Genomic DNA, 27,127 nt, shown 5'->3' on the forward strand with positions numbered 1-27,127 from the left:
CAAATTACACCAACAATAGAATAACATCCTTTAGGTATGTAGTCTTTATACCAGACACCAAGACTGTGTTTCACAACTATTGATTATTAAACAGGCCCTGAGACCAATTGTCCCTGTTGTGACGTGTATGTTTATGCGTCCAGCGTAAAACGCCCCAGGCATACTGTAAACTTGCGTTTTCTTCGATTTCCGTATCACCTTGTTTGATTTGCAGAGCTGTGTCGACGGTTATTCGCTGATTGGAACTGAGTAATAACACATTCGTCTATGAAATGTTGAGGGTAGAGGACATGTTTTAGAATTCTCAGCCGGTGGAACTCTTTTAAATAAAGGTAAGTAATGTTATGCTATGTTTAATGGCACTGAACAAGTTTGGTAATTACACAAGTAGTATCACAACTTACTTGGTAACGAGGAATGGGCTAGCTGTTGATAGTATTTAAAACATTGGCAGAAAGGTTCCCTCTGATGTAGCGTAGTGTTTGGAGAAAGAAGTAATTTCTCACTCAGATATTTGCTGAAGCGTTTCTGAAGCTTTTCTCAGACAATTCTAAGATAACTTTGTGCAACAATTAAGGGGGTTTATCTTTCATCATTTCCTTGCAGCTTCGATGAACAATTGAGCTCAAATTGTGTATAGGTTTGATATTTTATGCATATGTTGGGATGCACCAAATGATTATACTGTTTTTTGACAATACCAAACGTTGCCTTTAGGGAAGGTTTACAGAAGTACAGCGGTTTTCGATAGTATAAAGCATTCTGATGATCATTTCACTTCGAAGTAAAGTGGATAGGTTTATGGACAAATATACCAGTTTGTCTCCCAAAATTTGAATCTTAGAAGCGCTACTGTAATTTGATTTTTATTTTTTAGATTGTGTATTCCGTGGTAGGTCTAATGATTAGTTTTCCTGAGTGGTCATACAATTAATCGATCCGGATTAGTAGCAATATCTCAAAAACGCGACCACCCATTTTAATGAAATTGCCACAAATATGTTGTATTGTATACATCTACATTATGTAGGATTAAAACAATGTGTGAGGTAAGAAACTACCACTAGACACCACACATAGCTTAAACTACTTGAAAAGTATACAACCAATTAAACAAGTTTTAGAAGACCAACCGTCGGCGTTAATCTGTTTTTGTTTCAACTACAGTTCAAATTAATTAAATCAGTTGACAATAAGTATAATGACGTCAGTTATTTAACTCTATATACCACGAATTAAAACGAGAAAATCATCCCGCAGATGTAATTAAGTTGCTGTCCTTTTACGTTCACTGTTAACTAGAAAATAATAAGGTTTTATACAATCATGTAATCTGTTGTTCCACAGATAGAACTGTATTGGGTTTTTTAATTACTTATAGTCTATACAAAACACAGATGTAGATTCCGCCTTTTACGTCACTCATATACACCAGACGACATTCTAGAAGACTCTTTGAAGCAGTAATTAAAGGGAATCGATGAAGTACGGACAATAAATTGAGTTAATTTGTTTTCATTGTGTTTAGTATTTGCTCAATCTGAAACGATAGTTGCGGAATAATTGAGTTTTTGGAATGACATGCTCTACTCAATACAAGGTTTGCTCTTCTATAATAGTAGCAAGGCCTTAATGTTTTCGAAATAATGGTTCACGTATTGTTTTTTTTTTTTTTTTTTTACCAGTTTGATTTGATTTATCTATATTCGTTGTTTCTTTTTTACATTTGTGCTGCTTTTTAAAATTTGTGCGTGCAATGCAATTTCTTCTTTTTGGAGTTCAATAAAAAAAATTGTCTTAGGTCTTATGTCTCACTGTTAGTTTGAGATGTAATCTTAGAATTTCCTTCTTATATTTTCTGGGAAGTTTTGGCTCAGATTCCGGGCCAGGACTCAGAAGAAGATATGGCTTTTCCAAATATGGAATTCGGCTCAATTCTGATCTGGCGGTTCCAAACTTAGAATTCGGCTCAATTCTGATCTGGCTTTTCCAAACTTGGAATTCGGCTCAATTCTGATCTGGCTTATCCAAACTTGGAATTCGGCTCAATTCCGGTCTGGCTTTTCCAAACTTGGAATTCGGCTCATTTCTGATCTGGCTTTTCCAAACTTGGAATTCGGCTCATTTCTGATCTGGCTTTTCCAAACTTGGAATTCGGCTCAACTCTGATCTGGCTTTTCCAAACTTGGAATTCGGCTCAATTCTCGTCTGGCTTTTCCAAACTTAGAATTCGGCTCAATTCTGGTCTGGCTTTTCCAAACTTGGAATTCGGCTCAATTCTGACCCGGCTTTTCCCAACTTGGAATTCGGCTCAACTCTGATCTGGCTTTTCCAAACTTGGAATTCGGCTCAATTCTGGTCTGGCTTTTCCAAACTTAGAATTCGGCTCAACTCTGGTCTGGCTTTTCCAAACTTGGAATTCGGCTCAACTCTGATCTGGCTTTTCCAAACTTAGAATTCGGCTCAATTCCGGTCTGGCCTTTCCAAACTTCTTTAGAATTCGGCTCAATTCTGGTCTGGCTTTTCCAAACTTAGAATTCGGCTCAATTCTGGTCTGGCTTTTCCAAACTTGGAATTCGGCTCAATTCTGGTCTGGCTTTTCCAAACTTAGAATTCGGCTCAATTCTGATCTGGCTTTTCCCAACTTGGAATTCGGCTCAATTCTGGTCTGCCTTTTCCCAACTTGGAATCCGACTCAATTCTAATCTGCTATGACACTTTTAGGGAGTTTTTTTAATGCATGTCTTATGTTGGGTCAGTTAAAGTGTGATGGTTTTAGACGAAAGGTTGTCCGCCTGCTTTAAAGGCAAATTATTCATTTTTTCTTTTTCCTTTTTGACAATCAAATGAAGATTTAAAAAGGTTGTTGTGTTTTTGAGATATCCCCGAAAATCCTGAGCGAATAATTTGTCCACGCAGGAAGAATCAATTTATATAACACACAATCCGAGAAGCCTTTAAAGACAGTGGACACTATTGGTAATTGTCAAAGACCAGTCTTCTCACTTGGTGTATCTCAACATTATGCACAAAATAACAAACCTGTAAAAATAATTGAGCTCAATTGGTCGTCGTAGTTGCGAGATAACTATGAAAGAAAAAACACCCTTGTCACACGAAGTTGTGCGCTTTCGGATGCTTGATTTCGAGACCTCAAATTCTAAAACTGAGGTCTCGAAATCAAATTCTTTGAAAATTACTTCTTTCTCGAAAACTACGTTACTTCAGAGGGAGCCGTTTCTCACAAAGTTTTATACTATCAACAGCTCTCCATTACTCATTACCAAATAAGGTTTTATGCTAATAATTAATTTGAGTAATTACCAATAGTGTCCACTGCCTTTAAGTATTGAGTGCAAGGTAATGCTTCTCAGATTCAAATTTCGTGACATAACAACTATTAAGCTCTTTAATAACGCATTAGGGCCTACTTCCAAGTGAAGTATTTCTCAAAATTATTTTATCAAAATTTGCTGATATGATGTAGGCTTCTAACTGAAGGTTTTTGATTATTAATTTTAAAGCGTTTTTCAATTAAGTAAGCTTTCTATATCAACTTTATGACTAGCAATAAATGGAAATAAGCATCGGGGATAAAGAATATTAATTTTGATTTTTATACCCATACACCTTTTATATTCAATATATTGGAACGTAATAATCCATGTTTTAATTACTAGTTAATTATATTTTGTTTATAGCGCTAATCTGTCCAGTTTATAACCAATTGTTCTTTGCAAGGTCGCTATGGCGTTTGACGAAGGACTGAGTCCCGATGCGATCCGACAACTATTCTGTGTTTGTGATCTCAATGGGAATGGCTATATCGAACGCAGTGAATTGGCGTCGGTTTGTAACGATCTGGATTCGGAAGAGCTTAGTAAAGTTTTCCAGGTAAGGAACAGAAACAATGGAAATTAATGTATGCTTGAACAATTAATGAAACGTATATAATAAACAGCTTTGCAACTATCAAACTACCTCTCAACGCATGACGGGCTTCGCACAAAATGGGTCTAAATAAATAGTAATTAATTTAAACAAACTCCGAACTACTAGATGTTAATTTGCATCGGGTATAAACATCATTGGTTTATATATTGGTTTTACCCTTTCAAGAGTTTTAACTGTTTTTGGTGTTTTTGTGTGTTAGCTAACTGCTAATTAAATTCTTCAATAAACAGCAACAAAATCAATTTACAGTGAAAACACCTGGACCAAAAAATCTGAAGGTCACTTTTTCAAAAATGTGACGTTAAGTTGGCTTTTTATGCAATTAATAAACCAATAGTTCAATAATTTGTAGATTATCCTTCAATCAACATCTGAACGGCCACCAGTCTTTGTGTCATTGAGAATAGTTTGTAATCGTTTGCGTAAATTTTCAAAATTATGTCATCTAAAAACTCCCGGTAAAAATGACCCGGATAATATAAACAAACAAATTATAAGAATTAAAGGCTTCAACAAATCATCAGCATCACTAACAAACACCGAATGTGAACACGTCATTTTGCATACAAAAAAGGTTCATAAAAGTTTCGGTAAAGGAAAAAATAAAATAAAATAATTATACTTGTTTATTTGCAGGCCCTTGATTTGGATGGCGATGGACGGATCAGCATGCGTGATTTCTCTGCAGGTTTTCATAGTGTTGGGAGTACACTACTGGCTCTAAGTCGACGTAGGCGGCGTCAACAGCTTCTAGAAAGTGCCCAAACTCAAGAACTAGAGACATTTCTGGAAAAGCTTGACAGCGACTTTGACTTATTCTCAAGGTAAACAAACCTTCATCCGACTTAACTTATATGGGATTTGATGCATTACATGGTGAGGTACCAATTAAAATCTACTCCGCGGTAGTAATATAAAGCAAGACAGTTCTCTGAAGAACATAATCTACCCAGCAAGTAGACACACATATGGTGTTATTTTACTGAAAACAAAATTTTTTAGACTTATTTAATTATCAAATTAATTTGAAAACTTATTGGTGTTTTGTCAACACTGACATGGAAGTGTCAGACCACCTTCCATGCACGCCTCACCAAATAATAGTGTGAAACGTCTAGCCTAGACTCTTTTCAAGTCTCAAGTGCTGTCTCTCCCGATGTTGTTTTATATCTCGTAAAACCTAACTCCTTTGCAATAATTTAACACTGTCACCCCCATCCTGGATGTTATCAACGTGTAAATAGCAGACTCCGGTTGCGCAGTGACGTTATTGTTGGCTTACTGACTTTATCCGACATATCAGTAAATATTGACATTCACAGCCCGTTCATTTCATTATGCAGATTCCAATACAGTATTTGTAATTATGATATGATCCCCCTGTAATAAGTGAACAATTTCACTGGTATCTCTGCCTTAAAGTGTACAAGTGTGGACTTCGCTGGTTTACTTTCTCCTGTGTGGTTGATCAAAAATTGCTTGTTGTAAATTAAATCACCTATTTGGTTTGGAGTCAATTAACCAGAGGATTTTGGGAAGTGGATATTTTGAAAGTAAGAATGGCTTCGAGTGATGATGAAGTGGTTGGAATTTGGGAACTTTTTGAGGAGAAACAGGAAGACATTTCGGACACCGAAACAGTAACAGAAGAAATTGAAAATGAGTAAGTAACTACATTGAATCATTTATATGGCAATTGGAGAAATCAGGTCAACTCAAGAGAGATATTATTTTAAGAAAACAGAGAAGAAGTACTGCTATACTGCTGAATATCAGGGAGAGCCTTTGCCCGAATATTTTCATCTGATTGGGGAAAAAAAATGTTTGGTGCACTCATTAAAAAAAGGGCAAATCAATTAGAAATACAATACAAAAACAGTACTACTAAGAGGTGTTCTTTACTTTGATAGGACCGATCCCGTTTATACAACTTCTACCATTCTTACCTAAAATGTAAGTTTCACAACTGCATAATTATATGTGCAACAGTTTTAAATTTGTATGGTGTCCTTTTATAAATAAGCTATACACCGTTTACTCGATTTTACCTACCCCTTTTTTGTGGGGTAGACATAAACCATAACACCATCAGCAAAATGAGGCAAACAATAATATGTATTAACATCCACTGTTATTATTATTGAATCAGCTGTAGATTGTGTACATGGTTTGGCGACTAGACCAAGATTACTAATCCGCTTAGTTTGACAAGGGTTTCGGAGCAGACAAACTCCTGTTTATACATCACTGGTTTATAAGGTCACAATAGGGGGTCAAGTAACTAGAACCAACAACTGGGATCAAAGACTAGGATCACGGATCACAAACTGGGATCACAAACTGGGATCACAGACTGGGATCACAGACTGGGATCACAAACTGTAATCACAGTCTGGGATCACAGACTGGGATCACAAACTGTGGAATCACAGACTGGGATCCCTAAAATGGAACCACAAATTGGAACCGCAGGAATCGCAAACTCGGAACTCAGACTTGAACCATCAATCTCAAACTTGAACTTCAATCTTGAGGTACATTTTTGGAATCGCAAACTGGTATCACACACGGAGAACTCATCCTAAATTAGGACCCCAGACTGGGATCCCAAACTGACTATACACAACTTTGAACCACAAACAGAAACCCGTAACTTTGGCGTAACATTGAACAATTAACAAACTGTGATATCAAACTATGCACAACTACCCGGTCGTTTAACATTCACCAGCCACAATAAATTCGTCTTTCTTTACTTTGAGCACGTTTCTCTTATATTTACGGCCTTGGTTTGAACTGTTCATGCCGTACGGTGGTAGCAATAAACTCGGTTCTATGTCAACTTTATACTCATATGCAAAATACAATGATAGACAGTAAACAATTCTTACATGGAAACGACCAAGGACCCTTTAGTGGTGATCGTGCTTACATTTCACACAATAAGGTTGATTCACGTGCAGATTCTAACCTTGACTCAAGAGTGAGCCATTCTTCATTGAGTTTGGCAAAGAATAACAACTTTAAAGGGATGTATCCGTTTTGGTAATTACTCAAAACAGTTGTTAGCATAAAAACTTACTTGGTAATGAGCAATGGAGAGATGCTGTTGATAGTATAAAACATTATGAGAAACGGCTCCCTCTGAAGTAACTTAATTTTTGAGAAAGAGGAAAAATAAAAATAGATTCTAAGACCTGAAAGCACATATTTTTTATTTTTTTTATTTTTCATTATTTTCTTGCAACTTCGATGACCAATTGAGCCAATATTTTCAAATGTTTGTTACTAAACGCATTATGTTGGAATACACTAAGTGAGAATACTGGTCTTTGACAATTACCAAACGTGTCAAGTGCCTATAAAACTAATGGTATCACAATATGTGGTTAGATACCCATCAGCAGCGTTTGATGGTGTAAAGAATTTTCACGCGTAGAAATGTGGTAATTTAAAAAAATAATTGTATTTAGTTGTTGTGCCAAAAATACGAGTCTGAGAAGCATAACCGCGTAACGCTTCTCAGATTGTTTCTTCCTAATAAGGGATTATTATTCTTCATGAATGGACATAAATCGCTCCGGAGTTTCGGCGATATCTCAAAACAGCGCCCACCTTTTGAAATAAAAAATTCACATTCTAATTACACAGTAAAAGATTACTATTTTCCATTTAGACAAAGTTAAAAACACATTTATTTTTGCAAGCCTTCAGTATTTCTTTCTGTATCAATTCTGTATCAACTAAATTTTGCTTTTGTATTTACTTCACATCTATATTAACTTTTACTTCTCTTTTGTTTTCATCTCAAAGCGCATAGGGACTTCTGTGTGATTGTGATATGGGCTCTACAAAAATGTTTCATTATTATTATTATTAGACCCTGAGGTCAATGAATGTGCTGCCAAAGTTACCCCGGAGTTTGGGGCATCTAAAAACTTAGAAATATAAACTTTCAACATACCATACAACCTACTATAGAAGTGTAATTAGGATTGGGGTTTTGTTTTCTCCGAATTTGTAGGTGTTTTGGACCAGATCTGTATAGACAGACAGTATAGTGTTGCCGACACCAGCTACGCAATACACTGACGGCATTTAGTATCAAGTTATTAGATTTGTATCTAACGTAACTTAGCACATGAAGTTACACGAATCTGTAAAATACATTTTATTGACTACCTATCTAGGCACCGACCGTTTATGGACGCGGTTTTCCTATAGTTAAAGGTCACCAATTTGTTCAGTTTACGGGCACGAGTGTTTTTTTTCTTTCTCGATGTTAATCTCACGTATGTTTTTTCGTTGTGTTACATGTATAAGTAAATAATAATGCACATTTTATAGCTCAACCTATAATGAGTTTCAGGAGTTAAATAATGTATATTGAACAGTTATAAGCAGGAAATATTGCTTATTTATTTTCTACTTAAGCACAAATGAGCAGGGTTATGAGATATAGCGCATTGGCTGGTAACCATTATTCTGGTACGCACAAATGCTTAGCTCTTTGTTATGCTGATGCAGCTAATGACACTATAGACGAGTTGTGTTCTTGATACTGATTTCGTGCTTTAGCTGTTTTCAATATTAGTGGCTACGTCTCTGGCTGTGGCTTGGTCGTCACGTGACCATGCGTTAAAGAACAGGATGGCGAAACAGACGTAGCCGTTCGGGCCCAAAGTTGTGTTAATGAATTTTAAACACTGCAATTAACTTAACTGTCACATGTAGATTGCATACGAAATATCATTTTAAAGGAACGAAATAATTGTTTCGAGTGACGAAATAAGATTTCGAGGTGAATAAATTATATTTAAATTTAATTTTAGTTTGTTTTGTACCTTCTCAATAATTAGGATTTTAAACTTTGCATGGGCGAAATACGATGTAGTAAGATTTGCGGTATTAAACATGGTAATCTCGAAATGAGTTGAGGTGGTTCTAAACCGTTGGTTTCAACTCGGCGTTTCGACCCAGTACGGTATGATTATCTTCTTCGCAATAATTATTTTACTTGTCCCTTTAGAGGCTCCGTACCATTGAGATTTATTTTCCATGCGATTCATGTTATCTATTAGCGCCATATGGTTGGATACCAGAGAGCGTGGGTTTATTCAAATTGAAGGCCAAACTCAACACAGCACCAGCATGCCAGCACAAAATACACAACCTTTCTCGAATACAGTTCATCCAGTTTAGTTATGCATACTTATGCAAATTAGTCGGCAACAGGTGTGCGCGCTTGTTTTTGGTTTAGTTTTCATGAACAATACATCTTGATGCTGCACTGTTTGGATGTGTTTTTTCATACTCGTGTTAGCGCTTATCAGTGAAGTGTACACTGAATAAAACCGGATTATTGGTGTATGTTTAGTGTTCGGCAGTTTGTTTTTATGTCAGCCATTACTGTGATACTTTACGGATACATTATAACTCGAGGATAAAACCTTCGATGACTGAGATTTAGTTACGGAAATATCATTTGGGGAGTAGTGTTTAAACGAAACCGGGTTGGTCTATCTTTCAAGCTCGCTCTAATTTCAAGATCACTGTTGGTGTTTTGCATGTAACTGTCATCGTGAACAGAGTGTTTTGAAACATATTTCGGTCTGCAAACACACCTTGTGATATTCACCAAGTTTATTGGAACTGTTTGAAAGGTTTTGGAAGCTTCGCAAGGTCGGTCAACTACAACAAGAAATAGCGTCAACACTAGTTTTATAACTGCTAACTGTGCAACACTTTTACCATGTGAATTAGTTATACTGAACATTCTAGAACAATGGAGCGGTTAGATGAGGCGAGAATACAACAACTATTTGCGGCTTGTGATTTGAACAACAGTGGATGTATCGAGTATGATGACTTGAAAGAACTCTGTGCCGACTTGGCCATTAGAGAAAACGAACTTATCGATGTATTTCGTGAGCTAGATATCAATGGAGATGGAAAAATCACAATCTCCGAGTTTACGGAAGGATTTCAGAGTGTGGAGACACTTTTTATGCGGTCTAAAACGGAGCAAGCACGGCGGAAGAGTCAGCCACTGAATGCTCAGATATCGTGGGAGGCTTTCTCAGGGCAGTTTGCAGGATTTCAATCCCTTATGCCATGGTAGGATTTATTTCTTTCTCAAATTTTAGTTTATATGTAGAAGATTGATTTGGTATATTAGGAGGCACCTTATACAGTATTCCTCAAAACAAAGTTCTTCTTAATGGCCTTAAACAATTAAATGTAACGTCAAAAGTTGAACTCGTCGGATAATTTAAAGGAATATAATTGCCATAAATTTAAAAAGTGATTTCCAAACGTAAACCTTCTCTTTAAAAAGCGTCTCAGAACAAAATGCTTCTTATTTGTCTTCAAAAATATGACGTCAAATATGACGTCATCGGATAACAAAAATTGCAACGCTGGTGTCAACGAATATGATAAAACACTTATCATTAATATAAACATATCATAATCTTAAACAGCCGTTGTGCTGATGTTTGTATCATGTGTGAAATATCTTGAAATCAATTATTATAAAAAAATTTTGATGGAAGACCAAACCCCATCCTAACTACTCGATGTATTGCACACCTTAATTTAGTAAACTCATAAACCTGCGTTTGAAAACCATGTATAGGCCAGTATTTTGACAAATATACCGGGTTATCAAACTGATGTAGGTAAACCTTATCGGTCAAGTTTCATAGACCATCAGGCAAACCAAATGTATACCAGTAGAAAAAATACAAGCGATGGATTTAAAGAATTTAGGACCTTTAATTTATTTTGAAAATTCAGTTTGTTATAAAATTCAAAACAGTACCGGTGAAATGCTATTTGAAATACTGCAGTAAAGTCAGTCACTTTCTCATTCATTATTGGTTTATTCTTTAAAACAAAAATTCCAATGGCGACCAGAGGTCGAATTACAGGAAAATATACAGAGATTTAACAAAAATAGAAAAAAATACCCTATTACAAAAGTCCTGAAAAAAGCATTTCGATCTCACATATCACCTTTGGTTATATCAATCGCCGCTAGCGAAATAAGCCGGATGTATTACAAAACTTAGATTAGATGTCATCGTTTTTGTTTAATAATTGTTTAGAACGTTAATGTGATGGAAATTAAGAATGTGTTTAGGTTCTAGAAGACGGTAAACGCGATCTGATTGAAACGTCGAGCAGAAACCAGCTCTTCTCAGAGCCACCATTACGCACACAAGGAATATTACATAGGGTCACCGTAAGCTTACTTTCTTATAGGGTTGTGTGCTTAACAAAAACAGAGGATATGAATGAAATTACACCTAAAAAACAACAACCAACCAACCAAATAAATAATCGCACAAACACCCAGGCAAACAACCAAACCGAAATACTGAAACAAACTTGCACATAATAATGTACAAATTTAACAAATGGTGGTCAATATTTGTAGACTGTTTGTGATGTCCATCACGCAGTAACCATGAGTAATGATTGAGTAGACGAGATAAGGTTTCAAGCAGGAATTGTCCTTATCTACATTATTGTCAAAATAAGACAAAAATTAAAGCTCAATTGCCTGACTTATTCCCCGACTCTGCCGAGTAGTAGAACATGGAAAATACTTCGATAAATTTCTTTTAAAATGTGTTTTTGATGTTCAATCTTAAAATGACATTTTGAGCTGAAACGTAAACAAGAATTGTTTTCTTAACGCTGATATTTTCAAGATACTTGAAACTTGACTTTGTGAAATGCCGATTTATTTGTGCGAGAAGGAACCGGGGTAGCCATGGTAGACCTACTTATTATGTTTGAACCCTTAAATATGCCCCACTTATAAATCCTCTATCACTGCCGTTTGTCCTATAGGGTGTGATTTTAAGTGTTTGAATACTAGCACAGTTGGCTAATGTGTTAATTGTAATCGATTTGTTTAGTTGTTGTGCTGTTGTAAGCAATAATCACATAAAATGAACTTATTGGTTGGCTCCTGTTTATTGCCTGATTGTGGTGCGATGAATTCAAATTAAAGCTTATCGAGTTTATCTAACACACCTGGAAAGTTCCCATGCTACACAAACCCGTATCTGATTCGGACATGTTACACTCATTTTTAATCATCCCTAAAAATAATTGCAGAGAGGTTTGCGGCATAGTACCATTCAACATATCTTTTGAGTAGTGTTGGTTCTCAAAAAAACAAGTGGTTGACAACTCAATGTTTCAATCAGTATGCTGGACTCTGTCACTGGATGGTGCTTAAGAAGTCTGCAATGGAAATCAACTGGTTAGTTGGGTTTGGCTGAGGCAAGAGATTCAGTCATTCTCCTGAAGACGATCAGAGTCTCAGAGACTACTAATCGAAACGTTGACTCGTTACAGAGTCTCAGAGACTACTATTCGAAACCACCTTTTTTTTTTGCAGAACCAACATTACTCAAAAGAGATTTTCACATGGTGCTACCACAAACCCCTTTTAGCTATATACTTTCACCAAGCAAAGTTTCAAATCCTTCAGAAATTGTTTGTGGTGGCAGCAAATTTTAGGTCTGATTTATCAGGGTTTTGGTTCGAGTCCAGATAGCTCAATGCACTTGGGTCCTTGTTTGTCGTTCCCCTTTGATTAGGCGTTAGGCTTAAAGTTGTAGCATAATAAAAATGACAAGATACACGCTTATCGAAAGAGAAGTGAGTATCCCCAATGTTTTGGGACTCGTCGGGTTTAGATTGCCCAGCATCATTATTGTAAACCTATCCTTTTATGGGACTCTTCGTTCGTGCTGAAGTGTATTACAAAAGAGTAAAGGCACCAGGGCTACTTGTGAACCCTGAATTGTTGCTGGGTCTCATAAAATTATAATTTTTCAAACCTAGCTTTGCATAATGTCGTTACATTATAAGGGACAAGCTCATAAAGAAAGAGCTATGGAAAAACTGAGCGTTATTAGTATTTATGGCAATAATTAACTATTGAAAGATCATTCTGCGATATAATCAACACAGTTCGTTTAATAACATTTTAATTTTTCATAACATTATGTGCGTTCTTTCCAATCGTAAATAATTTCCAATTGAAAGGTAACATGCTTTCCAATGAGTTATATTAATATTGAAATACCATGTTAATGTTCTCAAGAAAAAATAATGGAACTATTCATTTTGGGAAACTATGTATGTGTGAGGTTGTGTAAGCATTGATTAACTTGATTAGTAAGTTTGACTGGCAGAATGGCGGAAAATCACCCAATTATGAAACAGCCCATCTTGGAATATAATTTCAGCATGAATCGTTATTTGTGACGTCATGATTAGCTTTTCGATCGGGTTGGCAAAACAGAATTTGTAATTTGCATTCTATTCAACAAGTTCATTTTGTTTGAACCCACGAGCAAACTTATAACAATTGACAATGAAAGTAAACAACAACAGTGTCGTTCCGAATTTCACAAATAACTGTAGAACTGTGAATTATCTCTAAATGATTCGATGACGCACATTTTACCATAGAACTACTCTGTTAAAGTGTTCTCATACGATCGCGTTTATTACTCACTATTTTGTAATTGCAAGCATATTTTCACATAATTGCACTTAGACTTTCATGTTTTTACAAACTACATTTGCAGAATTGACGTCATTATTATCGATATATTGTTATTATTGTACATGTCTGTAGTTTGTATGTGAATTCCGATGGCTAGTTTGTCCTTGTTGCAGTTTACCTTGTATTTAATAGTGTAACTATAGTAATCAATATAACAAGGGACCAAGTATGCCAGGACGAATCGCACGTTCTATTTGCCCGTGACATTTAGGAGTCTAGGACCAGGTCAAACAAGGTACTTAAAAAGAAATGAAGAAATGCAATTTCGTGAATCTGATATTTAAACAAGTTGTTGTAAGGAGTGTTCAAGGCACTGGACACTATGTAATTTTCAAAGACTACTCTTCTCACTTGGTGTATCTCAACATATGCATCAAATAACAAATCCTGTGAAAGTTTGAGCCGCAGCTCAATTGGTCGTCAAAGTTGCAAAATGATAATGAAAGAAAAAACACCCTTGTGACACGAAGTTATGTGCTTTCATCAGATGCTTGATTTCGAGACCTCAAAATCTAGTTCTGAGGTCTCGAAATAAAATTCGTCGAAAATGCACGGTCGAAATGTCGACAAAAACTCAAACAGCCGTCAGTTCCCACGTCTTCTCAACATGTTGAATCAGAATGGCATAAAACATGGGAATAGTCTGGCATGATATTCAATTACTTATAACAGTTATTCAAAAAGCCTTGAGCATTGTTTGGGATTTCTTTCAATCAAAACCAATTTTATACAATCATTCAAACCATAGAGTATTACTCTACGTTCCAACTTATAATTACTCCCAGATGTGTTTATAATTAAACAATCCAGCGCCATTGCTTCCTGGACCAGCTCTTAATATCCACCTCAAATAGAATTTAATTAAAACATGTTTGCTAATTGTTAAATTTATACCTAATTTAATCTTATTTGTCCGGCGAAGGACATGGTCTGAGTGGCATGTACAAAACGGAGTCCTACACAAATATTTGCTGATAAGAAAAGCCTATACACGTAACGTAACACGGGTTGAAAGGGGAGTTTATGTTTGGGCAATAGTTCGGCTATTGGTAAAAAGGTTCCAGATCTTTTAACATAATGTTTTATTACGGACATTTCTGTACCGTGCTGCAATCAACTACGGTTGGGCGAGTTCCTCAAACAACCAAAACAACAACCTATTGTCATTTACAGTTTGAGTAAATTTGTTTCGACTGAACAACTTTGTGTTTATAGGTCGCTGTTTTAACCTTACGGGGGAAATACAGCAACGATTGAGTACAATAGTTTATCAAAACAGTCTAGTGGTTGAACTTGTCGGCTTGCTATGATGACTTTGGTTCTGCTTGAATAGAGACTATACGACATCTAAATAGAGTGGAAGGTGCAGCATGCTATTGTGAGCAGTATTGTGTGGTTTATAACTTATGTTTCAATAACCGAGTTGAGGCCTGATGTGGAATAGAGTTCTTTTGATGCAGTTGAATTTAACAATCATACTTCAAAATACTGTAAAAGTTTGAGTGCTAGAAAATGAATGCAGATAAACTAAAGTCTGGACAATTCGATTGATTGTTGGACCGAGTTCCGAGGCGCCGCTGTTTTTAGACTGTATCTCACCGGGCAGAATGAACGTAGGAGCCGGCCGGATCTTAGCCGTCATTGATGAGGAGCCGAGATATGAAATTACTACGGGGTCGACTGGGGAGGCAGGGGGATATATTAATGAGAACGATGATGATGTTACGGAATACAACCTTGTTCCGGAGAGGTTTGTTCAACAGTTTTGAATAATTATAGGACTTTTACGAAACCCTGGCGTTGGCTTACGATTTGGCTAAATAGGCTCACGAAGCCCAAAGCCTTAGCCGCATGACCTTTGTTAACCACCTGTTGCATTTTCTACCAGGGCACAGTAATGCTTTGCAGAACTACTGCAAAGTGTTCTACATGCACGATTTGTGACTGGTTAACTGCTTAGCAAATATGCTCAGCAAATATTGTTTAACATTTGCTGCTGAAGCAGCTTTTTTAAATTGGACATAGCTAAATAAAATCAAGAGTAAGACAAGTCGTATATTAAGTTAGGACGAGTTACTCGTCCTAACTTAGGGCTAGCCTTAACATTTTTAGTATATACTAGGACAAGTCCTAACTTAGGACTAGCCTTAACATTTTTAGTATATACTAGGACTAGTCCTAAGTTAGGACTAGTCTTATCTCTTTGTGAAATCGACATTAGGTCTCGTTTAAGGGTTCATACCGTATACATGCATGACTTGGGTAGGGGTTAGGGTCGGTGTTAAGGAGTTGTAGATTCAACTTTCCCTCTGCTTTTCAGGCAAACAAGAGCTAGAACAGCTAGCAGAGCTAGAAGTGCTGCATTTGTAGTTTAATTGGGGTACAAGGACTACATTAAATTAACAGTGTTTCACATTGACATATTTTATACCATGTTATTGTTCTCTGCAATATTTCAGCGCCATGCTATAATAGCAATATCGTATGATTCATAGCAAACATCTGGTTCGTATCGATTTTATAAACTCGTGGCTCTGTTTGATAAATTCTGGGTAAATTATTACAAACGTGGGCGTATGACGTCAGATTATTAAATAATTATTATCTATTTTAATTTTGTTATCTTTACGATTTTGTATATTGAATTTAAGAAGGATCAGTTTTGCACGACCGCGGGTTCATGGGTTTATACAAAAATGTTCAACATAATTTGTAGTATAAAATATTTGTATGTTATTAGTCGTACCGTCACTCAAAATGAGATTGAAAGTTAAAATATTCACAACCTTGTTTTGTTTAGTTTTTCTGCCCATGATGAAGATGTTTCTGTTGTTGTTATTGTTGTCAATGTTTTGTTGTAGTTGTTGTTGTTGTAGTTGTTCAGTGTTTATTTTGCTGTCTTGTAAAGTGTGTTTACCTCTATTCCAGAGGATATGGATGAATGTTCATTGCAACAACCATTGGTACCTATCCTACTGCCTGCCGAACTATGACAATTCAGAAGCTCGAACCCAATGCATTGTCAATCCTACTGACACTTTTCATTCGATTTGTGATGATGAAAACTGTGCATCGGCTTACCATCCATTATTGATACAACTGCAAAGCAATGACGAATGGATAAGTAATTAATATTGAACTTCGTGTCGTACTAAAACGAAGGCCCGATATTAATGTACATTGCTCACAATACAATTAAATTCAGTTGTCGCAATCCCTCTTTTAAAGGATGTTATTTTCATCGAACAAAGAAGATTAATTGTATTAAAATAATAAAGAGATCTGCTTCAAGGCATTGACACCTTTGGTAATTAATTTCCAAAGGCTAGTTTTCTCACTTGGTGTATCCCAACATGCATAAAGTAACAAATCTGTGAAAATTTGGGCTCAATTGGTCATCAGAGACACAAGAAAATAATAACAGAACAACACCCTTGTTGACCAAAAGTGTGCCAAAGAAAGGCTTCCGGCCTGCAATCTTTTAAAATTCGAAATTATTAACAACAATTAATAGTGTTCACCTATAGGATTATTTCAAGTGTTGAATTTCTTTCGTAATACACTTTGAGAACAAAGTTGTGTTACGAATGAAGTTCGAATTAATGCAACTCTATCATTCTGTGAAATTGCGTATAAAGGCAAACTTAACCAAGTATAACCACGAATCCTGTAGCATTTCTTGTTTTATTGTATTCCTTTTTACTCAAATTATAATGCCAGTTCTCATGACGTAAGCAATTATTTGCTAAACTTACCCGTATAAAATCATGCATTCAATTACTAAAACGAAATTATAATAGTTTTGTTTGTGCAGAAATTTCACGGCCCGATCTTGAATTCTTTAAAGTACCAGCATTTGTATGCAAAGTGCGCATTGGGTACCGTCTGAATAGTTAAACCACACAGCAAGTGATATGTGCTGGTCTAGTTTACGGACAGGCTGGTTTGTTTGACTAATAAGCTTACGTACGTACCACCACTGGACTTTGCTCGGAAAAGTTATTTTGGATTCAACAGCCAGGAAGGCTTGGGATAAACAACTTTAGAAGTTATCGTTTTCTCTACTGATTTACACCCAAATGGTTACAAGCTGTTTCAAAGTGTCGGATATGTCATTGCCGTTGTTAAAGTGTCATTGTTATTGGATAAATCTGTCAGAACCTTCTATGGGACAGTTGACAATTCCAAGATGTCATCGTGACACCATAGTGTTATCGTACCACTGATGATTGTATTGTTTTACAACCAGCGATAACGAACTGTTGATGTCGTCAATCATCTTAAGTTGCCATTGTCGTTGTTGAAGTGTCTGTCATTGCCTTTTTGAGGAACTTTCTTTGGGACAGTTGACAATTTATGTCATCATGACTACCATTGTCAATACTTAAACTGACAAAGAGTGCACGTGTGACCGTGCTACCGGTGTCTGTATTCTGTTTACGGTTGCCGTGTTGTCGCGACTGCTGTCATTGTTGTGGAAATTGTCACCGCCGCTGTCATTGTCGTCGAATTTGTCACCACTGTTGTCATTTTAAGGATGGAGGCAAAAGCAAGATGTCTGAGTATCAGTGACAGTGAGGAATTACAATTTAGTATGTTCAATCTACTACCAGCGTACGTAATAACCTATATCAATGTTAACATATGGATACATTATTAATTAACTATGCAAGAATCCATTCTAACCAACACTTTGTTTCATTTTAAGATTCAAAATCAAGTAGGATACCAGACGTCACAGATCATGTAACATGGTATTGTGGTTATGATGGTAGCCTAGAACTGGTAAGCATGGAACTGTGCTTAAGCTACGTTTTATTCTTAAAGGCACAGTAAACCTTTTTATTTATTTGTTTACCATTTCATTGCTTTAATCAAACTTACCTGTATGTGTTTTAAAATGTGGTCTTGTTTTTAAGATATTACGGGGAAATCCGGTGTGATTGTGTCCATGACTTGAAGAATATTCCGCAACTGGAATACACAATCTGAGAAACATAACTGACAGCTTATATAACGGTTCTCACTTCAATAGATTGTGTGGCATAAAGCTATTTTTTAAGTAAATGAGTAAAAACATTTATTGATTTCAAGAGTCATAACTCGATGTTCGGAAAAGGTGCAAACATTATTTTGTTTTCCCCTGTTTTACTAGTTTTTCTCTCGTTAACAATTTATCAGCAATTTGACGAGTGATTAAACAGTCTTTTTTTATATATATAATAGTGATTTCATTTGTATTGAACAGGACAAAATCTGGCTACCCTTTTCTTTTTACCATGTAGGTTTTGTGCTTTAATATTGCATACTGACAAACTTTCACTTTATTACTAGTAGACCGCGCATCCGAGAAACAACGCAGCATATTGTTAATTAAAATACAATAACAACATACGTTTACACAACATGTTATGTAAACACCTAGATCGGTTTAATTGCAATCAAATTAAGTTGATAAATAAAGCTAATCACACGCTCTATTAAAGTGAAAGCATATTACTAACGTTATCAGCTTACAAATACGAAAATACTTTCTGCCTGTTCTTTGAAATGCGAAGAATCCTTGTGACCTTATCACACGATAGATTAACAATTGAAAATACCTTATTTGATTGTATAGTATTAATAACTATTTTAAAAAGAGAGCTTAATAGGTTAGCGTTAAATAAAAACCCTAACTTAAGTTTATAACTTGGTTATTTTCGGGAAATTTGTACAGAATGCCATAAGATGAGAGAATGTTTTACTTTTGTAAAGTAGTAATAAACTGGAAATAAGACTATCCGTTTGAAATACTGTCAAAGTTGCGGATAAGAAACCTTAAAAGTACAGTCATTTATTTTGATTGTCGTAATTCACAAAATCCTTCCAAAGAAAGGTATTTTGAAACAGACTGTGCTAGTGTCGAAACGTCGGGTCATTGGCACATTTGGCTTACAACATGTTTGTTTTGGTTGTGAAGCTGTTTGTTTGGCCGAGTCAAATTATTACAATTATTACTTGTCATTTGTAGAAATTTTCCTTTTTTACGGTTAATTTTATCAACCGTATGTCCACATTTTCGGGTATTTCATGTTATGTCTCCTTCGCTCTTCATCACTTCATTATTTCTTGTGTTCACGCTGCTGTTTACATACTAGGCCCTTGTCGAAACCACGGCTCAGGCTTGGGATTCTGCTTTGCTGTCGGCTCCGTTCTCTCGTCTGAAGCCATGCGCGCGTATACCCAAAACACGCGCAATTGTCAAAACAACCGACAGGGCCCAGCTAGCCTGAGCCGAATCCAAAGCCAAATCCAGCTGTTCCGAAAAGGGCCATAAAACTGTCCATTAAACCTACTTCTTCACTTGTGTTATGTCTGCAGTGCGATATTTAAAGATTATGGCCGGCCCCATACAATCTTACAAACTAAAAATCGCTACTTCATGCTGTGTATAGCGTTAACAGGTTATTCAATATTGATCAAGAATCGATTAGTTACCAAAGATCTCAAAGGATGCCAGTTAAGGATGGACGCGTTGTTTAGTTGTCTAATCATGTTTAACGTAACAAGAAAGCCTTGTTGCAGGGTTGTAGGGTTGCAGCTTAAATGGTATGAGTTAAGAGACCGATTTAGGGAAAAGCAAACTGAGTTGAATTTTAGCTTTATAATTTGGACGTACTGGACGTTAGTATTGAGGAATGTAAGTACATGTTTTGATAGTAATAGTTTTAGAAACAGAGATAAACATTTTCGTCTTTAATGGTGAGATATAACAGTGAATAGACCACGGCACACAACGCAATTTTACAGGCAACCAGTTGCAGGCAATCTCCAAGAAGAAAGTCCATTCACGTGTTGGATGTTCACATTATTCTTGAAGGTCGTAAAACATAGTTCGAAAATTGACTCCTGTGCTACCAATAAGGTCCCGTAGCATACACTGCAAGCAGTTGGTTGCACATTATGTTTTGTGCTTATTAGCTTTTGTAAACGTTGATAATGGGCCCCATGTATGCTCTATGGGAAAGCTAGAATCACTTAGGAATACAATTTCTGAAAGTTCACAAATTGTACCTGATTTTTTAATTACTGATAATTAATGGTAAGTTTGTTTATATTTTGTTGTTGTTTTGCAGCCAGGAGCAAGTGTGTGAGTTATACCAACAACTTCATACGGCTGAACTTCCACATTGCTTGAGCCAGTTTGAAACCATCATATTCGAGACGATTAAAGACATCAAACAGCAGCAGGCAGAAACAACTCGATTGGAACAATCACTGAAAAGGTTAGTGTTTCTTTGTTATTTCAACCGAACGACTATTTCATGTCTAAATAGCATTGGGACTGAACTTATTAGCATTCATGCAATTATGACTAATAACAACCTGTCTACTAATGTGTACAAGAAAAAGATATTCGCTTCTGATTGAACAAATTTCGATTAAAACCTAAGAGCGGTTAAGTGCATCGGACTCAAGTTCTGGCGGTTAAAGTCATCAGAGTGTGGGTTCAAATCCCGGTCATGACAACTTAGACTTGTGTCATTGAGCAAGACACTTAGCTACAATTGCTTCTCTTCACCCAGGAGTATTTATGGGTACTGGAAGCGCAATGGTCATTCGTTGGACTTTCGCTGAAAAAGAGTCGATATTATTATTAGTATTATTTTAAGTTAGTGTATACAGACTCAATGCTGGTAGGTGACCTAGTTTTTCTACGTAAAACAATACTTCCATAAACATTGACTGAACGTAAATCACTATTCTGGAGTCAAGCTTTTGCGATCATGTGATGTAGAATAAAATATAAGCTGACGTCATTATTAGTTAAATGGCATTTTGCCAAGGTGAGCTGTATTTCAACTTGTTCAGTTGAAATATGTAACAGATGTTGAAATCGTATAATGTACGATTTCATTATGAAGATTTATTGACGACAATCATACGATGGAATAATTGACATGAATTTTTCCAATTAAGGCTGTTAAACAAAACATGCAGCTGCAGTTACTGTGTGGACAATCATGTTCTGCACACTTAAGGGGCATTCTCTTGTTTGACACTGTGTTGACGTCTGTGGGTCCACACGGTGTTTTGAATTCAAGTCTCATAGTATGTGGACTTATTATGTTCTGAAGTCCACCCTTAATCATTTGCAAAAACGAGAACACAAGAGTTGGACAATAAAAACACAAACAACAACAAAACACATCACCGAATGTAGCTAATGAAAATGTTTAAAACAAAACAAAAATGGAAATGTAGTGTCATTTAAGTCAGCATGTCTTCTGTATTTATAAAATAAAGCTTGCGATCAGCTTCTGACACCATACGCCTAACCGAACACCCAACCATCAGAACACTCTCATCTTCTCACAACCAAACTTTTTCTTTTGTTGCTCCGCGAATGTGCAACAAACCTCCCAGTACGTATCAGAAATTGTAACTCTTTACCTTTGTTCAAAAAACCCTTTAAAACTCATTTGTATCAGATGTAATAACTTGTATGTTGTAGTTATGGTTCCATGGCCATTGGTTTTGCTCTTTTCAGTGCTTTGATCGTAATGTAAAGGCGCGTTTACAAGTATTTTGTTGTATGTTAAGTATGTATGTTATCAGATATTAAAAAGTTGATGTTGGTTTGTCTGAACAGAGCCAACGAGTCCCACACAGAGCATCTTCAACACATAGAGCTGGAGATGGAGACACAAATGACAAAGTTAGAAGCAAGAGTAAGAGAAGAAGAGAAAGAAACAGCCATCATTGAGAAAGAAGAACTCAAGAAAAGATTAGAGGCTGAGATTACTGAACTACAAGCAAACCTCAGCAGATTTCACTCCGTAAGCTCAAACATTTATGTTACATTTAATTAGGTCTTCGGGCGCACAATATTGTGCAACAAGGGTGATTTTTATTTCATTATCTTCTTGCAACATCGATGATCAATTGAGCCTAAATTTTCACAGGTTTGTTATCTGATGCATGTTTGGATACACACCAAGTGAGAATCCTGGTCTTTTACAATTACCGGATGTGTACAGTGCCTTTAAACAAGAGGACGGAAGTACATTATTTTTACCCTTTCAAAAGTAGATTGTTATTTGGAAACCTCGGCTGAAGTTTCGGTTACTACTTAAAACCAAAAACAGAAATTGCACGTTTTCAATGTACGGAGCCTGAACTGGACCCAAGACGTGTTGTCGAAAAGGGCATAAGCGTTTCAAACACTGCTGCTATTTCATGTTTCATTTCTTGTTGTAGTTTGAAAAGAGATGGCACAGTCGAGAGAAGCCCAAAGATGAAGCGCTAAAAAAGAAACTGGATGAGTTACAGCATGAAAATAGACAACTAAAGAGCAGCTTGACCGAAGCCTCAACTACACTAGCCATAACACGTAGTGAGTTAGCAGCATTCAAGTCAGAGTATGATGAGTGTATGGATAGGTAAGAACTAAACTTGGTTTAGGTATAACACCCCCCCCCACCCCGCCCCCCTTCCAAATAAAAATAAATAAATAAATGGTTTAGTGATACACTACCTTTGGCATAAACTGACCTAGCCATAACCCGTAGTGAGTTAGCTGCATTCCAGTCAGAGTATGATGAGTGTATGGATAGGTAAGAGCTAAACTTGGTTTATGTCTAACTCAATAAATAAACTGGCTTGTGGTTATAAATTTATCTGATTTCTAGCTGATTTATAAAGGTGTTGAAAGTTTAACTAGTTTCCTACTTTGTAACTTTAGTGGTTGTAGTTGCTAACCTTAATTTTGCTTGTTTCCTATTTTACTTTATTAAAAGTTCAACTTTTGCAAGAATTATTCTGCGATCGTGAATCATGAGCGCCACTCCATCAGAAGAAATACTTCACAGATTTTATACCACTCACTCACTTTTCTTTATTTTCTGATTTTTGTCTTGCCAGTGATAAAAGTTTACTGCACGAGTACATGTACGATCATGACAGTCTCGCAAGACAAGTTCAGTTGCTACAGTAAGTATTTAACAATCTTTCATTTCTGGGTTTGCCCAGTCATTTCGATAACTGTTCTTAAACGATCGGTCTGTAAACCTGGGTTTGGTTATATTTACGAGTTTTAATCTCATAGAAACGAAACGTTGGACATCAGAGAACTATGATACAAAATTTCCAACATTTGAAGAAAAAAAAAATCGCACGATACGGGTTCCAATATTTTAAACTTTGCGAGACTCCAGAGTTAATTTATAATGACATAATATTCGTAAACAAAAGAACAATTTAGTATGAAATTTTGTACGCACATGTGCAGTTAAGTATATGCAATGTCAAAATTGCCAATGTAGACGAGGGCAGTTTTATGCTAGTTTTTAAAATAAATAATGAATGATGGTTTTATGTTTTAGGGAGGCAAACAGAAGATTACAAGATACAAATGACGATCTACGAGCCACTGTTGACAGTATGAAGCGGGTAAGCAGTTGACTTCTCTTTGTGATCATTCTTAAAAAAAAAAAAAAAAATCAAACCTTTCTCGATTATCTTAACATTATATTCTGGTTGTACTGTTGTTTGACTATAACTGTTTAAAACATAATTCAAACAGCAGAAGTCTCGCCTCAGAATAAAAAACCCGTGTGTGATTGGATTTATGGTACTTAAATTACAGCATCAATTGACTTGTTTGGCTTTGAACAGAGAAATGTTGACTGTGGTAGAACATGAACCAACGACCTCTAGATTAACCCTACAGGCGATTGACCAAAGTGACTTACCCAATGGTAGGGCTCCGGTGCGTTAATCCGGAGGTCGTTGGTTCATGTCCTGCTACAGTCAATACTTCTTTGCTCAAATCTCAACTTTTTAAATGTTACCCATTCGGTTCCCTTGTTGTTTATTACTTGATAGTAATGGAGATAGTAAAGGTACAATCGTTGATGATTAAAATTGTGGCAAACAAAATTACAAACTCATGCCTGAATGATTTGTGATGACTTATTGTTTTATGTTTTTCGAATAAAGGTATTTGAATTAACAGCAGCAATGATCAGATTAAGACAACGTGTGGTATAAATCAAACAGTCATTACTGTACACCACACACAAAGGCTCAAGTTGCAAATAAAGTGCGACCTATAATTTATTACTCGTCGTAAAATGGAAGCAGTCAAATTTCAGCTCCTCACAACATGTTGATACACAACGTCGGGTATTGGGTCAATTTAAATGTGCGTTTTCTTGTTTATCTTTAGTATCAGCATCAACGGTCACGCTCTGTTACACCAACCAATCAGAAGAGGAATGCCTTCAGCATGGTGCATTATGGTGAAGATTCACCTTTGACCTTAAACATGGCCGCTGCTGATTCGTAAGTATTTTAATAAACTGTTTTGTTTGAAAGTAAATTAATACATTCCAAGAGAATCGCAATCGGCATTGTCGAGTCTGTTTTCATATTTGTATTATTACTCGCATAATTATTTTGTAACAATGAAGCATGCATTTGCTAGAAAGGGTAAGCAGATTTGGCATTGTTTTCCATCAAGGGTCTTGATCCTAGACTTACAAGAGTGCCCGGGTGAACCAGATTAATGTAGTGTGTTTGTATTATTTCTAGAGCCAACACTACCCAAAAGAGATATTCACACAGTGTTACCGCAAACCTCTTTTAAAGTTATACTTCCACTGTGCAAAGTTTCAAATCATACTCAAAATATAATTAGTAACTTTATGATAATGTAGTCATAATATGCAGATTTAGTTGAATGAGGCGGAGTCTGCTATCTCGAGACTCCGTAGAGAGTGTATAATTAAGTTTATGAATTATTCATGATACGCAGATTTAGTTGGAGGCGGATTTTAATATTTAATACTCCGTGGAGAGTGAATAATCAAGATTGTATAGTATTCATGATATGCGGATTTAGACGAAGGCGGCAGATTCTGATATCTCAAGATTCCGTAGAGAGTGAATAATCAAGATTATACAGTATTCATGATATGCAGATTTAGACGAAGGCGGCAGATTCTGATATCTCAAGATTCCGTAGAGAGTGAATAATCAAGTTTGTACATTATTCATTATATGCAGATTTAGTCGAAGAAGGCGGAGTCTAATATCTCAAGATTCCGTAGAGAGTGAATCTCCAATGCTTTGTCTGCCTGGATCTGGTTCGACTAAACGGCGATTCGTTTATCACCAAACAGCCGATGGTGAAAGCTATCCAGATGAAGTCGGTAAGTTACATTTCGGTTATTCGGATTTTTCGAGTATTCGGATTCTGCATAGCGTTGTTACAATACAATATCAAAAGTTTCGATACAATAAAACAATACCAGATTAGTCGGTAGTCGACGTATTCGTAATCGTTTCATTGTGAGGTAATGACATTACATCTTTCTTTTCGCACAACAAGGGTATATTTTGTTCTTTTTAATAATTTCTTGCATATTCTATGACCAATGGAGCAAAAGTATACACAGGTTTATTGTATGAATATTTTGGGATGTACCAAGTGAGAGTACTGGTGTTTAAATTATCAAGTGTCTGTCAACAACAACAACAACAACAACAACAACAACAACAACAACAACAACAACAACAACAACCCTTTACAATCTGAATGAATTAGTCAATTATTTTCATTTCAAAAACATTGCTTGGATATTGGGAAGTCCTCAATTAATAATTCATAAAAAAAACTGTGCGTTGAACACAAATGAAGAAAACTCAATAGTCAGTTTATTAGTGACGCACAAGGTCAAGTTGTTTAATTCAGTGGACAAGCCCAAACAAGACCCAAGGGCATTGCTAATACATTGTAGGAACTTTCCAATCTATCTCTTTTATGAATAATTTTTACAATAAACAAAAACGCTCGCTGGACAATTATCTGCCTCTAGCTAGGCTACAAGCAACCCTGCATAAAACACGTGAGCAAGAACCACATGACATGACATAGGAGTTTTTATACTGGTACCATTTTGGCGTACTTCCAACAACTTCTTGCTGGTATCCATAAATCATATTATATACTTTTTTTTCTGTCACAAATACAAATTTATAGACCGGGGATATTTTCGGCCTTTTCGAAACCACGTGTTTTGGCCTGGGATACGGTCTAAGGGTCGTCCAACTTTACGAAGTCTCTAAACGAAAGCCCACATGACTAACGTAGCCCAAGAATAAAGAAAGGGGCTTTAAAACTATCACTCTAAAAAGTATATTATTTGTAAAATAACAGGCCATTAACTAAATTTTGCATTGATACCATAGGTCATTCTGTTTTGCAACTACTATTTCTGTTTTCTCATTTTCAAAACTAAATAACACTAAATCAGGTACTTTAGTGGCCTTAAAATGTTGTGGGTTATGCTGACCAAGAAAGTGAACTCTGACTTTACGTACAAATATAAATGTTTGTATACTATCCTTATTTTAAAGCCTCATACAAACCGTTATATAAATTTGACTACGAAGGTAAGTTCATGAAATATAATGAAAGTTTTCTCAAAGAATTTCCCCCACACGTTTGCAGTGTTTTAATGTTTTCTTGTACTCACTGGCCTAATGGCCCAGACTCAAATGACGTCATCACCTACAATAAGCCTTATTGCG

General features: G+C 36.1%; 1 protein-coding gene across 8 annotated transcripts in view; it reads left to right on the forward strand.

Annotated features, from left to right (window-relative positions):
* Positions 1-27,127, forward strand: part of LOC139943500 (ras and EF-hand domain-containing protein homolog) — a 43,047-nt gene that overhangs the window by 2,705 nt on the left and 13,215 nt on the right. For 2 of the 8 annotated variants that reach the window (XM_071940314.1, XM_071940317.1), the window contains exons 2-12: positions 215-332; positions 3,742-3,894; positions 4,591-4,778; positions 20,668-20,817; positions 22,185-22,371; positions 22,793-22,974; positions 23,456-23,524; positions 23,917-23,983; positions 24,762-24,877; positions 25,601-25,746; positions 26,954-26,989. In XM_071940314.1, the coding sequence (XP_071796415.1) occupies positions 3,748-3,894; positions 4,591-4,778; positions 20,668-20,817; positions 22,185-22,371; positions 22,793-22,974; positions 23,456-23,524; positions 23,917-23,983; positions 24,762-24,877; positions 25,601-25,746; positions 26,954-26,989 (1,288 nt within the window). In that variant the 5' untranslated portion in view covers positions 215-332; positions 3,742-3,747. Of the gene's footprint in view, positions 1-214; positions 333-3,741; positions 3,895-4,590; positions 4,779-9,238; positions 10,072-14,855; positions 15,300-17,460; positions 18,164-20,667; positions 20,818-22,184; positions 22,372-22,792; positions 22,975-23,455; positions 23,525-23,916; positions 23,984-24,761; positions 24,878-25,600; positions 25,747-26,953; positions 26,990-27,127 lie in introns of those variants that run through there. The other 6 variants (XM_071940316.1, XM_071940318.1, XM_071940315.1 and 3 more) reach the window with 5 other exon arrangements.

This window comes from Asterias amurensis, chromosome 10 (assembly GCF_032118995.1).
Source record: "Asterias amurensis chromosome 10, ASM3211899v1".
Classification (NCBI taxonomy): domain Eukaryota; kingdom Metazoa; phylum Echinodermata; class Asteroidea; order Forcipulatida; family Asteriidae; genus Asterias; species Asterias amurensis.